Source organism: Rutidosis leptorrhynchoides, chromosome 2 (assembly GCF_046630445.1).
Source record: "Rutidosis leptorrhynchoides isolate AG116_Rl617_1_P2 chromosome 2, CSIRO_AGI_Rlap_v1, whole genome shotgun sequence".
In the NCBI taxonomy this organism is placed as follows: domain Eukaryota; kingdom Viridiplantae; phylum Streptophyta; class Magnoliopsida; order Asterales; family Asteraceae; genus Rutidosis; species Rutidosis leptorrhynchoides.
The window spans coordinates 18,325,711-18,342,777 of NC_092334.1; the positions used below are offsets into that span (position 1 = coordinate 18,325,711).

Sequence of the window (17,067 nt, forward strand, 5' to 3'; positions counted from 1 at the left end):
AACGATCGATGATATAAACGATCGTAGTGCGTGGGTCTCAGAGCATATGTAAATTGTATCATGGCTAGCCTATAAAAGGAAGCCTCGGTCTTAGTTTGTAATCATGTTGTATTTGTATAATAAACCTCACTGGTTTTCGTCTGTTGAGTCTTTTTAAGATTCTGAATAGCAGAGTTACCGTCGTTGAGTCCTAACGGATTCTGAATAACGACACCTATCTAAGAATTATATATTCATTGTCTCGAATATACACCATCAAATATCATTCATCATAATAATCACCCATTTACGTAACAAGAGTATCAAAGTTAGTAACATGTCAATTAACCACATACTAATAACAAGTGTGGTTATTGCATTCTGATTGGTCCACGTGGCACCCTCCCTCTCACAACCCATACTATTCACCACTTCTCACATTTTGGCCTTCTTAATAATACTTCTCACATTTTGGCCTTCTTAATAATTAAAAAAAAAAAAAAAAGTTTTGTATTCATGTCCACGTATTTGGCTCCCTCACAACCAATTGCTTCTATTTATTAATAACAAATACGAGTACATCAGATGGCGTGCGTGAAGAGAGGATTCAGCCCATACCCTCCGACACATCCGCTTACCTTCAACCATACCTTCATCTTCATTTACTCCATCTCCAAAATCATCCCATCCCATCTGCTGTGGCGATTGTGTATATTTTTGTTGGGAAATTACGGTCTCACTAATTCCCACCACACAGCCCAACAATAATAGTAAAGAAATAAGAACAATACACAACACAAGATTTAACGTGGAAACTCCAAAACAGGAGAAAAACCACCGGCCCCCAAAGAGAGAAATACACTATATCACAAATTGTTACAATGATATAGACAACTCTCTTAAGTCAACTACACTCTCCAAAATATTTAACTAATACAACTCTCAAACAAGGGTAAGAAAGAAAGATATAATCAAATACTTAAAGTGTATTGATTGGTGCAATTTGGAAGTAATCACATAAGCTCCTTTTATAACCAAAGAGATTACTTCCCACTCTTTCCATCCACCGATGTGGGACTAAGCAAAAAACATTTCTTCTACTATCCAAAAAAATAAACCAACAAATCTCCACCTTTTGAATATAAGAAGATAACCATGCTTCCACATTGCAAGGATAACCGATGTAGACGCTTCCTCGATGACAACTTCAAGATCCTCATCTTCATGTCGTTGACATTATCTCCCAAGAGACAAAACTTGCATCTTCATCGAACATTGTCAAGACCCGACAATCATTGTCATCACAGACAATCATAACTCTTAACAAGAATTATCATACTCCACCATTAAGAGTATAGCACTTAGAATATCACATTCCAAGCATTTCACCTCGGCACATGTTGTTGAACAACCAGCTGAAACTTTATGGTGCAACTTCCTGTTTGGCTTTCCCTGGAAGTTTCATCAGCTACAACATCAGTTTCCACCACACAACCTGCATCAATGCCAAACCAATGCCCATGTGCAATTGTGGAACCGCTAACGAACATCCCTTTCCATGGTGGCGCGGACACACCATGAGGATGGTGTGACTTTAGAGGAATTCGTCACTCTCCGTAACAACGGAGACAATGTTAGCGTCTTTGGAGCCATTTGCCGGATTAGCTCCACCTGGACAATTAACCCTTACATGCCCAGTCTTCCCGCACCTCCAGCATACCAGATTCTTCCCAGAGTTTCTCTTTCGCCTATCCGAACACAACACTATCGTATCTCCTGATGACGAGACCCCGTTACCTTCCAGTCTTTTCTCCTCGGATAGGAGCTTGCTAGTAACGTCTTCAAACTTCAGAGTTTTCTTCCCATACATCAAAATAGGTTTCATGTGTTCATAAGACGATGATAAAGATAATATCAACCTCAAAGCTTTATCTTCATCATCCGTTTTAACTCCAATAGCCTCCAGTTCTGAAACAATACCGTTAAGAATACTTAGATGATCTGAAATCTTTGAACCCACATCCATACGCAGAGTATGAAATTGTTCTTTAAGACACAACCGATTTGAGATGCCCTTGCCCTGGTACAACTGCTCTAGTTTAACCCAAAGCTCCTTTGCCGTTGATAACCCGTGCACATTTGCAAGCACGTTCTTTGCAAGACACAAACGAATCGCACTTGCTGCCCTCAAATCCATATCATCCCATTCTTCTTCATCGAACTTACTGCTAGAATCACTGCCGGGAACAAAGGTGGGTTTACCTTTCAATGCCTTGTGTAACCCGGACTGAATCAACACATCCTTGACTTGAACCTGCCATAAGCCAAAATTGATCATCCCATCAAATTTCTCTACATCAAACCTCATTGGACTGAACTTCGACATCGTATCCGTATCCTATAAACAACACTTTCTCTGATTTTGCTCACGTTTCGAATAGCCAAAAGATGTAGCAGGTAGCCAGGACCCTTTAAATCGGAAATCCACAACTCGCCACTAACAAATCCAACTATTACTACGAATCAGAAAAAATATTGTCTAACCAGATACCCTATACGATCAATAGAACTCGTTTCTGATGTGGACGATCCACTCCCGTGGCAACCACAGAGCATACTCCGACTCCTATAACCGAGACCCCCGTCAAACCTGACGCTCTGATACCAATTGTTGGGAAATTACGGTCTCACTAATTCCCATCACACAGCCCAACAATAATAGTAAAAAAATAAGAACAATACACAACACAAGATTTAACGTGGAAACTCCAAAACAGGAGATTACTTCCCACTCTTTCCATCCACCGATGTGGGACTAAGCAAAAAAAAAACATTTCTTCTACTATCCAAAAAATAAACCAACAATTTTTTGGGCTTTCAAACAATTTCGATCTCCACTACTATCAGGTGATTTTCGAAACTTGAAACTCTAAATTGTCGATCAGAGTTTGATTCCTGTTCCCAGAGGTTTTTGAGATTTTTAGCATTTCCATCCATCGCCATCAACCGTCATCTCCATCGCAACCATTGTGTCATTCGCTACCACCATCTCCATCGCCAGTCGGTCGGTTCTAGAACAGGTGCGAAATTATTTTGTTGCTTTTTCCACTTACGATTATGAACTTCATCTTTACATCCGAGTAATTAAAATGTTTTTTGTATATGTTTGTTTTACAACTGTTTACCGTCCTTCCTTTTTCTGTTTTATATTTAGCTTAATATTTGTTGCTTGGTTTTTCTTCCTTATCACAGATTACTACAATAGCTGTTAGTTTGTGTAGTAAGTTATTATTTACCCTCTGTTGTATAATCGTTTGTTTCACTATTTTATTATTGGTATATAATGTATCCTCGTGTTTTTTTTTTTTCCCGCAGGTTACTCCTTGAGGTGTTGCTTCTTGCATTCAGGTTAGTATTTGTTTTCTTTAAGTTTGGTTTTAAGTTATATTTTTTATTTTTATATAAGTGTTGTTGTGTTATGCTTGGTAATAGTAGATGTATATTGTAGGATTCCTTTTTGATACTTTAATTGTTCACAAGATTATTATCCACGCCAAACGTATTCATAGCTTTTGTTGAAAGAAATCAAGGTGGGAATTATAGTTTATTTCATGTTTGATTTATTAATTTTTCGTATCTGCTCTTTCTTAACCTTTGAAGTTTAATACCTTATGTGTTCAGAATATTATATGAATTGTGATGATAATTGATGTTTTTATATATTTATGTTTTAGGGAATAATATAATGAGGTTAAGGTCTGTAGCATCAGGCACGAGACATTATTCATCTGGAACTAAAGAGGTTATTCACTTTTTTTTTTTTTTTTTTTTTTTTTTTTTTTGTGTCATTATTTTATTTCATGTTTGATTTGTAATTGATAGTTAAGGTGGCATTTGCGTGGGTGTGATAGTGGGTCAATATGGGTAACTTTAAGTGTGGTTTGAAATAGGCCGTGGTGGGTTAACTAAAAGTTGTACTGTAAGCAAATGGAGTTTCAAGTATGGATACACATGATTATGTTATTTCAAGCATAGTTTTCTGATGTTCTTTGATAGTTGGTTGTAATGTATCCCATGGTGGTTTCATCAAATTTAATACAACTATCTAATATCACCTTCCTTTCCTGAATTATACATATGTTCTTTCATGACTTCAAACAGGTAACGGATCCACTTTAAGTAAATTGATTAGCCTATGTATTTGATTATATAATTTATAATGCAGAGATATAGAAGATACAATACTGCTGGCTCTGCAGAGTCCCGAGGTTTATGATGAAATTGCTCTTGGAGCCGGGTGCAAGTTTGAGACAAATAGACCCCGTGCAGTACTCTTTGAAGGTCCACCAGGTTTATCTCTTAACTTTACCACCTTCATGGATATTTAATGGGTGGTGTAACTATAATGAATACTAATAAACTGCCTAATGCAGTAAAAACAGAGTGTAAACTCGAATTCTGCTCATTTGAATTTAATTTACTTGAATTAAATTAGAGGATTCCATTTGAAGTTAAGATCTCTTTTAAGATGCCCTTTTGTTGGAAGTCACCAACCCGCTTTAGACCCGACCCGTCTGACCTGTTAAATTTTTTGACCCCTTTAGACCCGACCCTAAAGGAATCAGGCTTCTTTAACCGCCTCTAAAGGAATCACAACATCAATTCCCTCTTCCAACACATCAGATTGATCAATTTGTCTAAAATTGATAGTTTTCTTTACACTCGTCCCTGCTGCAACAGATACAAAAGTTTTATCAGGCTGTTGTGGCACAGTCTGATCAACCGACACCTTGACACCTTGATTCTCGACTACCCCAGACATGCTTTCCTTTGTACCCGTATGCCTCTTTGAATCCACTTCATTATCCGATGAATCGGACGAAGTATGCACACTCTCTTCATCATCTTCGTTACCCATGTCTACTTTGTAACCCGATATCCCAGGAATTGAAACATAATCATTCGGAACAGACTTAATCGGGTCATGATCATTACCCGATTCGACACAATTAATCGGCTGTTGATTGTTATTCGAACCGCAATCACGATCAATAAGTTGGTCGTTTTGCATCCCGATTTCACGTTCAACATCCGATTCTACACCTCCAACCGTACGGCTACGTAAAACCCTAGGAGCAGTTGCTGACACTTTCTTCTTAATATTACCCCCAGATGATTTACCCATGATTTCACAAGATAAAACACAGCCAAAAACAAGAAAGATTAACAAGAATGAACAATTAGACCTACCAGAAAAATTACGCACGAAGAAAATCGCCCAATATCGCTCGAAAAATACGGAGCATCGCTAGGGTTTTTTGTGTCATCGATTTCTTTTTTGTGTCATCGAAAAATTCGGGGTCTGAATCTCACTCCGAAACAAAATGAGATTCGGGATATTGTTAACTCTAATAAGTTATGTGTATGTGCCATTCTTGAGTCGCATGTAGCTATTAATAAGTTGGATAGTATCTGCTCGTATGTGTTCTCGTCGTGGAATTGGTCGTCTAACAATAGTGTGTGTAATCGTGGCACGAGAATTATCATTGGATGGGACCCGGGTATTGTTAACTTTGTCATTATAAATGTGACGGATCAAGTGATTAACTGTTTGGTTCGGTCAGTTAATAATGATTGGAAGGTGTATGTTTCGTTTATTTATGCGGACAATGGTTATGATAGAAGGCGCTTATTATGGAACGACTTGTGCATGCATCGTGGTTTTGTGGGGAATGAGCCTTGGTTGTTGATGGGCGATTTTAATGTTTCATTAAGAATAGATGAGTCAACTGCTAGTGCTTCTTCTAGTTCTATTGCTATGAGAGAATTCCAGGAATGTGTTGATCGATTGAGTATGTCAGATATTAACTGTTCAGGGTTTCGATTCACTTGGAACCAACGTCCAAGGGCGTTATCGGGGACATTGAAGAAAATTGATCGGGTTATGGGTAACGATGTTTTTATTGACAGATACACTAATGCGTATGCTGTTTTTTATCCGTATAGGATTTCCGATCATTGTCCGGCTGTCATTAAACTGCCCTTGACTCGATCAGCGAAGCCGAAACCCTTTCGTTTTGCTAATTTTGTTACGCATCATGAGGATTTTAAGCAGATTGTTAGTAATGCATGGGTGAATGAGGTCAGAGGCCATGCATTGTTTCGCTTAGTAAAGAAACTTTGTATGCTAAAAAAACCTATGCGTAAGCTTATGTGGTGCAAAGGTAATATTCATACTAAAGTTGTGGAATGTCGGGCTAAATTGGATGTCGCACAAAAACATCTAGATGATGACCCGTTCTCGATCCAAAAGCTTAGCTGGAGTGTGAAGCTCTTAAGGAATATAATGAAGTTGTGTTACAGGAGGAGCGATTTTTGAAACAATAGTCGAAAATTGAATGGCTCAGGGTGGGAGATTCTAACTCTAGGTTTTTCCATAAAGTTGTAAAGAGTAAAGCGAACAGGAGTAGAATTTCAGCTGTGGTTGATTCTAATGGGAACTTCATCGAAGGAAGTGAAGTCCCGAAAGTATTTGTTGAGCATTTCGAAAAGTTTTTGGGTTCGTCTACTCCGTGCGAAGAAATTAGTGATCCAGGGTCATTGTTTTAGAACACTATAAGTGATCAACAAGCTGCTTTAATGATTCGGCCTGTTACTACACTAGAGATCAAGGAGGCATTTTTTAACATCGGAGATAGTAAATCCCCAGGTCCAGACGGGTATTCGGCTGCGTTTTTCAAGGAGGGGTGGGATATAGTTGGTGATGATGTTGTCCAGGCTGTTAAAGAATTTTTTTCGTACAGGGCAAATGCTAAAAGATGTTAATACGACTATTATAGCTCTTCTACCAAAAGTTCAAACGCCGAGTAGAGTGAATGATTATCGTCCGATCTCATGTTGTAATGTGGTGTACAAAGGGATTAGCAAGATTATAACATCACGCATCAAAGCTAGTTTGGAAGAGGTCGTAAGTTCTAATCAGTCTGCATTCCTTCCGGGTAGAAGGATATCCGATAATATTCTGTTGACATAAGAATTGATGAAGAATTATCACCTAGATCATGGAAGGCCGAGATGTGCATTTAAGGTAGACATTCAAAAGGCTTATGACACTGTTGACTGGGATTTCCTTGAAGTGAGTCTTATCTGTTTCGGGTTTCCTCGGAAAATGGTTAAATGGATTATGGCGTGTGTGTCATCCACTTCGTTTTCGATTAATGTTAATGGAGATTTACATGGTTTTTTCCGAGGGAAAAGGGGGCTGAGGCAGGGTGATCCAATGTCCCCCTATCTGTTTACCCTAGTTATGGAAGTTTTGACTCTTATGCTTAGAAGAAAGATTAATCGTGCTCCGGGATTTCGTTATCACCTTAAATGTGACAAATTGCAGATTATTAACCTTTGTTTTGCAGATGACTTGTTTATTTTTTCCCATGCAAATGTGGCATCGGTCATGGTTATTCGTGTGGCTTTGGATGAGTTCAAGAGATGCTCCGGGTTAGCTCCAAGCCTTCCTAAAAGCACGGCCTTCTTTTGTAATGTTCAGGCTAGTATGAAGAATTCAATTCTTGCTATTCTTCCGTTTGAGGAAGGCCGTCTCCCAGTAAGGTATCTTGGGGTGCCCCTTGTTTCATCCCGACTAGTGTATTGTGATTGTAAGATTTTGGTTGAGCGAGACAAAAATAAGGTTGGTAATTGGATGAATAAATATTTATCGTTTGCGGGAAGGTTGCAATTGATTAATTCGGTTCTTACGGCAATGCAAATTTATTGGTGTTCCGTCTTTATTCTCCCCGATATGATTGTTAAGGATATTGAGAAATTACTTCGGGGTTTCTTATGGTGTCAAGGCCCGATGAAAAAAGGGAAAGCCAAAGTCAAATGGGACGATGTTTGCATGCCAAAGGAGGAGGGTGGGTTGGGAATCAAGAGACTGAAAACTTGGAATATAGCGTTGATGGCATCTCATGAGTGGCATATCTTGACTCTTAAACCGTCGATTTGGGTAAGGTGGTCTTACGAATATAAGCTTACGTCTCATCATTTTTGGAGTGTCGGTTTGAAGGCGGGTGCTTCATGGAGCTGGCATAAAATTCTTTTAATTCGTCCTTTGATCCGGAACTATATCTGTTGTCAAGTAGGGGATGGTTCTTTTGGGTCTGCTTGGCATGATTCATGGAGTAATCTCGGTATTCTTTCTAATATTATTTCACATAATGATATCATTCGTGCAGGTTGGAACGATAAAACAGTTATTCGGGATATAGTCAATGATGATGGTGTGGTGTGGCCACGCGGTTGGGGGCGTAAATATCCCACTCTTCCATCTATTAATGTGCCAAGTTTATCTAACTTTCCCGATAAATATGGTTGGAAAGACCCACAAGGTTTGGTTCATGAGTTCTCTGTTGCTAAAGCTTGGGATTCATTGCGTCCGCGAGGTAATCAAGTGCCATGGTATTCGGTTGTTTGGTATTCGCATTGTATTCCTAGACACGCATTCTTGTTGTGGCTTGTTTTGGGTGAGAAATTGAAAACTCAAGATAAGCTTAAGCCGTGGGATGTGCGGGATGGTAGTGATCTTTTATGTCCGTTATGTAAGATTTGTCCGGATTCGCACACTCATTTGTTTTTCAAGTGTAAGTATTCTGCAGTAGTTTGGAGCAAGTTGCAGCGCATGCTGCAGTTTGATGTTGTAAGTGACGATTGGCAGGTCATCGTTGCCAAGCTTACGCCAATGGCTGTTCGGAATATGGCTCATGTGTTGGTGGCTAAATTGTGTTTCGCTGGTGCAGTTTATGCTATTTGGCAAGAACGAAATACTCGTATTTTTAAACATGTGTGTCGCACGGAACAACAAGTTTTCGAGGCTACCGTTTCCAATACGCGGTTGAAGCTACTCACTGTTCGCTTCAAAAACTCTTCTAATGTGGCTCGTATTCGATCAACTTGGAACTTACAGGAGGTTTAATATGCATCTGGGCTTAGTTTAAGTGTTAGATGTGTGGTTGGGGCCGTTTGTTTTTTTGGCCATGGTTTAAATTTTTTTTTTTTTTTTTGTTCGGGCTGCAGTACCCCTGTTGTAGCCACTGTGCTTCTTGTTCTATTCTTTTATTATTTAATAATATTCATCGGGGTAACCCTTTACCCAAAAAAAAAAAAATAATATACGCCACACAACTAATTGTGAATTGTGATGATAATTGATACGGAGTATTATTTTTTTGTGATTTTTTTTTTTCTGGTATGTTTTTTATACAATTCCTTTTCAGTTTCGTTTGCAGCCACCATTTCCTACTGTGGATTGTATATTCTGCGTACTCTATTCCTCTTGATCCTCAAGGTATATAACTGCACTTTCTTTATTCTTACGATTCTCTTAGGTTTCAGTACTTGATGCTTCTCCTTTATATGTGGTCTGTTGCTTTGTAATTTAATTGTTGCTTTTGTTATAGATGGTTTGGTCAAGACTGTTATTTTTATATGTTTATTTATCTACATTTGCTTAAATTGCTGATCACTTTTTTGCTATTGACTAATCATTGGTATCTGTTTTGTTACCGTGCGTATCTTTATGGCACTTTCTCTCAAGTATGTATATAATGTATTGATTAATTATAGTGTAATTGTTTAATGCATTAGTCATTAGATTTGTTTATTTTATTAGCTTTGTGTATGCTGTTGGAATTCTGTGGTTAACCTGCACTTATTAAAATATTGAAAATAGAGTGACAAGCTGATAGGTTAGAAAGTATGATCTGATAAAAAAAAAGAAAAAAGACCTTCATAGCATAAGGATTCACTAACATGCTCTTCATTGTTTCGATCAAAATCTTATTTGAGGATTATTCATAAATGGAACAAGAATTAACTAACATGTTCAGCATGAATTCCGCTTCACATATGCAGGGAAACGCCATCCAAGCTAAAATGAACTACCGAGACAAAGAACACTATGCAAACCTGCTGCAGCAGAATACAACATATTAAATATCGAATTTCATTTGCAAAGCTACAAAAAGTGGGATCAATAAAAGGTAACAGAACAATAATAATATAGAATCTGATTTCTTTTTATTTCAAGAACATGGATTCTTAAACCACTCTTCATGGGAAGTACCATCTACGTGTGGGCATTCCTTTTATTAGGACTACTTAAACTTTTACGGGTATGGCAATTTGCAATAATACGAATCGTGAATATTTACAGCATGTTTCATAGAGCTGGTTATCTTTATGACCCGTTTATGAATGGGTCAATTCAAGTTGTGATTTATAACCCGTCGATTCAGGATATGACCTCTAATGGGGCAATTCGACTATATATAAAAAATTAACTGAAAGGAAAACTGGTCAAATAGGGGTTGGGAGCGTTGGTGGTGTCATAATTGTCAAATATGGAGGCTTGGTTGGTGAATTCTATGGTCAAATACACACATGTATATTGTGGTATAAGACTTGGTAAAACTTGGCATACTATACCTACGAAATTGTCTACTAAATATTTACCATTTAGCCATCTTGAATTAGTATAAATAGAGCAACATGTAAGCTCATTTATACATCCCATATTCATTCTTCAATCTTGTATTCTAGTAGATAAATAGAGAGTTGTGAGTATTAATCTCCTAATTACAAGAGATATAAAGATTGATACTTATCGTTGTAATTAGAGAGAAAGTGTAATTCCTATTTTTCTTATTAGTGAAACGTTTCTTTCCTTGCCCGTGGTTTTTACCCTATTGGGGTTTTCCACGTTAAATCTTGGTGTTCCTTTATTGTCATTATTTCGAGTATTACTAGCGGTTTGCTATAATTCGGTGTCGCTTTTCACAACAAGTGGTATCAAGAGCTAAGGTCTAATATCTAGTGTGTATTAATCTACTTATCGTATGCTCTGTGGTTGCCACGAGAGTGGATCGTCCACATCAGAAAATAAGTAAGATTATTTTCACTCGGTAAAAGTCCTTGGGTGTTATTTCAAGAAAAATAGTATTGTCGAAAAGAAGATTGTAATTATAGCAATGTCTACGAAATTTGAAATTGAAAAGTTCAACGGGAGTAACTTCTCGTTATGGAAACTAAAGATGAAAGCTATCCTGAGAAAGGATAAGTGTTTGGCGGCCATCAGTGGACGTTCCGCCGAAGTCACTGATGAAAAATGGGAAGAGATGGACGACCAGGCTATCGCAAATCTTCATCTGGCACTAGCAGATGGCGTTTTGTCTAGCATTGAAGAAAAGAAGACTGCGAAAGAGATTTGAGATCACCTCGTAAAATTGTACGAGACCAAATCACTCCACAACAAGATATTCCTTAAGAGAAAACTTTATGCGCTACGCATGAATGAATCTACTTCAGTTAATGAGCACATTAATTCTTTGAATACTCTATTTTCTCAACTTGCTTCATTAAGTTGCAATATAGAGCCAAAAGAACGTGCTGAACTTTTACTTCAGAGTCTACCTGACTCGTATGATCAACTCATTATTAACTTAACCAATAATGTTCTCTCGGAGTATCTAGTCTATGATGAAGTTGCGGCTGCTATTCTAGAAGAAGAAAATCGGCGCAATACCAAGGAGGACAAACAGGCCGGTTCACGACAAGTGGAGGCCTTATTGGTGTCAGGAGGCAGATCAACGGAACGTGGCTCAAGTGGGAGTCACACTCATGGTAAACCGAAGTCTAAAAAGAAGAAGACCTATACATGCTACAATTGTGGCAAGAAAGGTCACCTGAAGAAGGATTGTCGAAGTTTAAATAACTCAAATCCTCAAGGAAACATTGCAAGCACTTCAGATGATGGGACTGCTTTGGTTAGTGAGGCAGTGGTAGCAAATGAAGGCAGAAAGACATTTGTTGATGTCTGGTTATTTGACTCGGGAGCTACTTTTCACATGACCCCTAGAAGAGAATGGTTCAAACAATATGAACGTATCTCAGGAGGATCTGTATACAGTTGTAATGATCATAAACTAAAGATCATTGGAATTGGAGATATCATTCTGAAGATGCATGATGGTACAGTTCGTACTATTCAAGGTGTGCGACACGTGGAGGGTTTGAAGAAGAACTTATTGTCTTTAGGACAATTGGATGATCTTGGTTGTAAGATGGTGATACATGAGAAGATTATGATAATCAAGAAAGGCGCGGTTGTACTTATGAAAGGAGAAAAGGTGGGTGCTAATTTATACATTCTTAAAGGCGAGACGGTACAGGAATCGGAAGCATCTGTTGCTTCGAATAGTTCAAGTGATAAAGTTGCTATGACATGGCATCAAAAGCTTGGACACATGTCTGAACAAGGTATGAAGATTCTTGTGGAAAGAAATCTTATTCCTGGTCTTACAAAGGTATCGCTACCTTTCTGTGAGCATTGTGTAATCAGCAAGCAGCATCGCCTGAAGTTTAACACATCAAATTCTAGAAGTAAATTGATTCTAGAATTGGTTCACTCTGATGTGTGGCAAGCACCAGTTCAATCCCTAGGAGGAGCAAAGTATTTTGTATCATTTATTGATGATTACACTAGGAGATGTTGGGTGTACCCAATCAAGAGAAAGGCGGATGTGTTTGAAGTTTTCAAAGTTTACAAAGCGCGGGTTGAACTTGAATCTGGTAAAAAGATCAAGTGTTTGAGGACAGATAATGGAGGAGAATACACTGGTGATGAATTTGATAGGTTTTGCAAACAAGAAGGTATCAAAAGGCAGTTCACGACAGCATACACTCCTCAACAAAACGGAGTGGCAGAGCGGATGAACAGAACCTTGTTAGATAGAACAAGGGCGATGTTGGCAACTGCAAGCTTGGGAAAATCATTCTGGGCAGAAGCAGTAAGTACTGCCTGTTACGTGATAAATCGGTCACCATCAACTGCAATTGAGTTGAAATCACCGATGGAAATGTGGACTGGAAAACCAGTTAATTATTATGACCTTCATGTATTTGGAAGTCTTGTATACGCATTGTACAATTCTCAAGAAACCACAAAGTTGGATCCGAAGTCCAGAAAGTGTTTGTTCTTGGGGTATGCTGATGGAGTTAAGGGGTATCGCTTGTGGGACCCCACTGCCCACAAAGTAGTCATCAGCAGAGATGTTGTCTTTACAGAAGACAAAGATCTTGAAGATGTTAGCACTTCAAAAGAAACTATACCGATACAGGTGGGTAATGAATTTCATAAAGATTCTTCTGAAGCAGTACCAGAGCACGATGAAAATCAAGTAGTCGTTGATGAAGCTCCAGCGACTCGTATTTTTAATCGGGAAAGGAAACGTCCAGGGTGGCACTCAGATTATATTATGGAAAGAAATGTTGCATATTGTCTTCTAACAGAGGAAGGAGAGCCAACAACTCTTCGCGAGGCACTAAATCATTCAGATGCATCTCAGTGGATGACAGCTATGCAGGAAGAAATTGAAGCTCTTCATAAAAATAAAACATGGGAACTTGTGCCATTGCCAAAAGGTAGAAAACCTATTGGAAATAAATGGGTGTATAAGATCAAGCGAAATGGCGATGATCAAGTGGAGCGGTATCGTGCAAGACTGGTGGTTAAAGGATATGCTCAAAAAGAAGGTACGGACTTTAATGAAATATTTTCTCCTGTGGTTCGACTTACAACAATTCGAGTAGTTATAGCGATGTGTGCTACATTTGATTTGCATCTAGAGCAGCTAGATGTGAAAACTGCATTTCTTCATGGAAATCTTGAAGAAGAAATTTATATGCTTCAACCAGAAGGTTTTGAACTACAAGAAAAAAAGAACTTGGTTTGCAGGTTAAAGAAATCTCTGTATGGTCTCAAACAGGCGCCGAGATGTTGGTACAAGAGATTTGATTCTTTCATAATGAGCCTTGAATATAACAGACTTTATGCAGACCCTTGTGCATATTTCAAGAGGTTTGGGGACAATGATTTTGTTATTTTGCTGTTATATGTAGACAACATGTTGGTTGCAGGCCCCAATAAAGATCGTATTAATAAGCTGAAGGCTCAATTGGCTAGGGAGTTTGAAATGAAAGACTTGGGTGCCGCAAACAAGATTCTAGGAATGCAAATTCACCGAGACAGAGATAATAGGAAGGTTTGGCTTTCTCAAAAGAATTATTTGAAGAAAGTCTTGCAGCGCTTCAATATGCAAGATAGTAAGCCAATCTCAACCCCACTTCCTACTAATCTCAAGTTATCCTCCGTTATGTGTCCTAGCAGTGAATACGAGAGGAAGGAGATGTCTCGCGTACCGAATGCATCAGCAGTGGGAAGTTTAATGTTCGCAATGATATGTACAAGACCAGACATTGCACATGCAGTGGGAGTAGTTAGTCGGTACATGGCGAATCCTGGTAAAGAGCATTGGAATGCGGTAAAGAGGATCCTTAAATACATCAAGGGAACCTTAGATGTTGCATTATGTTATGGGGAACCGGAATTTATTGTCAAAGGGTATGTTGATTCAGATTATGCAGGTGATATCGATAAAAGTAAATCTACCACTGCATATGTTTTCAAACTTTGTGGTGGAACAGTAAGCTGGGTTTCAAAACTGCAGTCAGTTGTGGCAACATCAACAACAGAAGCAGAATATGTAGCAGCTACTCAAGCTACTAAAGAGGCAGTATGGTTGAAGATGTTGTTGGAGGAACTCGGGCACAAACAGAAGAATATCACTTTATTTTGTGACAACCAGAGTGCCTTGCATCTTGCAAGGAATCCGACATTTCATTCGAAAACAAAGCATATACGAGTTCAGTATCACTTCGTTCGTGAGAAAGTGGAAGAAGGAACCGTGGATGTGCAGAAAATTCATACTGACGACAATGTGGCCGATTTTCTAACAAAGTCAATCAACCGTGACAAGTTTATTTGGTGTCGTTCCTCATGCGGCCTAGCAGAGACGTAAGCAACATCATTGGCAAGGAAGAATTATCGTGTGAAGATTGATTGAGCTTCAATCGAATCTTCAAGTGGGAGATTGTCAAATATGGAGGCTTGGTTGGTGAATTCTATGGTCAAATACACACATGTATATTGTGGTATAAGACTTGGTAAAACTTGGCATACTATACCTACCAAATTGTCTACTAAATATTTACCATTTAGCCATCTTGAATTAGTATAAATAGAGCAACATGTAAGCTCATTTATACATCCCATATTCATTCTTCAATCTTGTATTCTAGTAGATAAATAGAGAGTTGTGAGTATTAATCTCCTAATTACAAGAGATATAAAGACTGATACTTATCCTTGTAATTAGAGAGAAAGTGTAATTCCTATTTTTCTTATTAGTGAAACGTTTCTTTCCTTGCCCGTGGTTTTTACCCTATTGGGGTTTTCCACGTTAAATCTTGGTGTTCCTTTATTGTCATTATTTCGAGTATTACTAGCGGTTTGCTATAATTCGGTGTCGCTTTTCACAACAATAATTATAGATAAAGAGTGATTTGTAAATGTCATTGTTGAAGTTTGGTTCCGTTTCAACCATTACGATTTGCAATTGATAGTTAAGGTGGCATTTGCGTGGGTGTGATAGTGGGTCAATATGGGTAACTTTAATTGTGGTTTGAAATAGGCCGTGGTGGGTTAACTAAAAGTTGTACTGTAAGCAAATGGAGTTTCAAGTATGGATACACATGATTATGTTATTTCAAGCATAGTTTTCTGATGTTCTTTGATGGTTGTAATGTATCCCATGGTGGTTTCATCAAATGTAATACAACTATCTAATATCACCTTCCTTTCCTGAATTATACATATGTTCTTTCATGACTTCAAACAGGTAACGGATCCACTTTAAGTAAATTGATTAGCCTATGTATTTGATTATATAATTTATAATGCAGAGATATAGAAGATACAATACTGCTGGCTCTGCAGAGTCCCGAGGTTTATGATGAAATTGCTCGTGGAGCCAGGTGCAAGTTTGAGACAAATAGAACCCGTGCAGTACTCTTTGAAGGTCCACCAGGTTTATCTCTTGACTTTACCACCTTCATGGATATTTAATGGGTGGTGTAACTATAATGAATACTAATAAACTGCCTAATGCAGTAAAAACAGAGTGTAAACTCGAATTCTGCTCATTTGAATTTAATTTACTTGAATTAAATTAGAGGATTCCATTTGAAGTTAAGATCTCTTTTAAAATGCCCTTTTGTTGGAAGTCACCAACTTGCTTTAGACCCGACCCGTTTGACCACTATGAAAAAAATTTCATCTTATCTTGCAGGTCAGAAAGCATGGAATTATTATAGAGTTTACTGATCATGATAATAAAACAAGGCGAAATGCCACATACCTACCCGATGTTGCTGCTCAAGAAGGTAGCATTTTTTGCTTACACGTTTTGTGAGTTACATATATATTGATATTTTAATAATTTTTTTCATAGTGGTCATATTTTTTATAGTTACGGACTAATAAAAAGGACAAAAATTGTTTCTGGATCAACCCAACCCTGCCCATTTGTTCAGGCACAAAAAGATATGTTTTGACCCAAACCAACCATACCCGACCGATTTGTTCAGGTACAAAAAAGACCTATTTTGACCCAAACCAACCTGACCCGTTTGTTCTGGCACAAAAAGGCCTATTTTGACCCAAACCCGTTTAATTTCTACAACTTGATCCAATTAAGTTCTCATGTTCTATAATTCCTCTATTTGGGTTATTAGGGTGGACAAAGATGGAAGCCATCGACTCTGATGCGGAAAGCGGGTTTTGATGGCACCATAACAGAATTAGTGAGGAAGCGTATATCGTTGAACCGTTATCAGAGCACATTATTTACAATGCACTATGGGGACTATGTGAGCTATGTTAAGGCAACTCGAGGTGCTCCTCCGTCCGTTGCTGGGCTCAAATCCCAGTAACCCATTTGATAAAACTAAGAAATTAACATGGACCCGCAATTGTATTTTGTTTGGTTCCATGTATTTAAGTGATGTTATGAGATTTGGTTAACATGTATGATGCCTGAATGTTGGTAAATGGCTATGAACAAATGATAGGTCGTTTTTGGAGACTAATTGTTTTTGGTTGTAGTTTTGTGCCTAAAAAAACATGAATTAAAATGT

The 17,067-nt window shown here is 38.2% G+C and overlaps 2 protein-coding genes across 2 annotated transcripts; both read left to right on the top strand.

Annotated features, from left to right (window-relative positions):
* Positions 1–5,689: 5,689 nt before the first annotated feature.
* On the top strand, positions 5,690–6,804 carry LOC139887665 (uncharacterized). The gene is made up of 3 exons (XM_071870734.1): positions 5,690–6,330; positions 6,387–6,507; positions 6,589–6,804. Exons 1-3 carry the CDS (start codon positions 5,690–5,692, stop codon positions 6,802–6,804), a joined length of 978 nt encoding a protein of 325 aa, XP_071726835.1.
* Positions 6,805–7,018: 214 nt separating this feature from the next.
* LOC139887666 (uncharacterized) lies at positions 7,019–16,863 on the top strand. The gene is made up of 5 exons (XM_071870735.1): positions 7,019–8,915; positions 9,252–9,322; positions 9,435–9,451; positions 15,835–15,937; positions 16,666–16,863. The coding sequence occupies exons 1-5, from the start codon at positions 7,019–7,021 to the stop codon at positions 16,861–16,863; spliced, it is 2,286 nt and encodes a 761-aa protein (XP_071726836.1).
* The last annotated feature ends 204 nt before the right edge of the window (positions 16,864–17,067 follow it).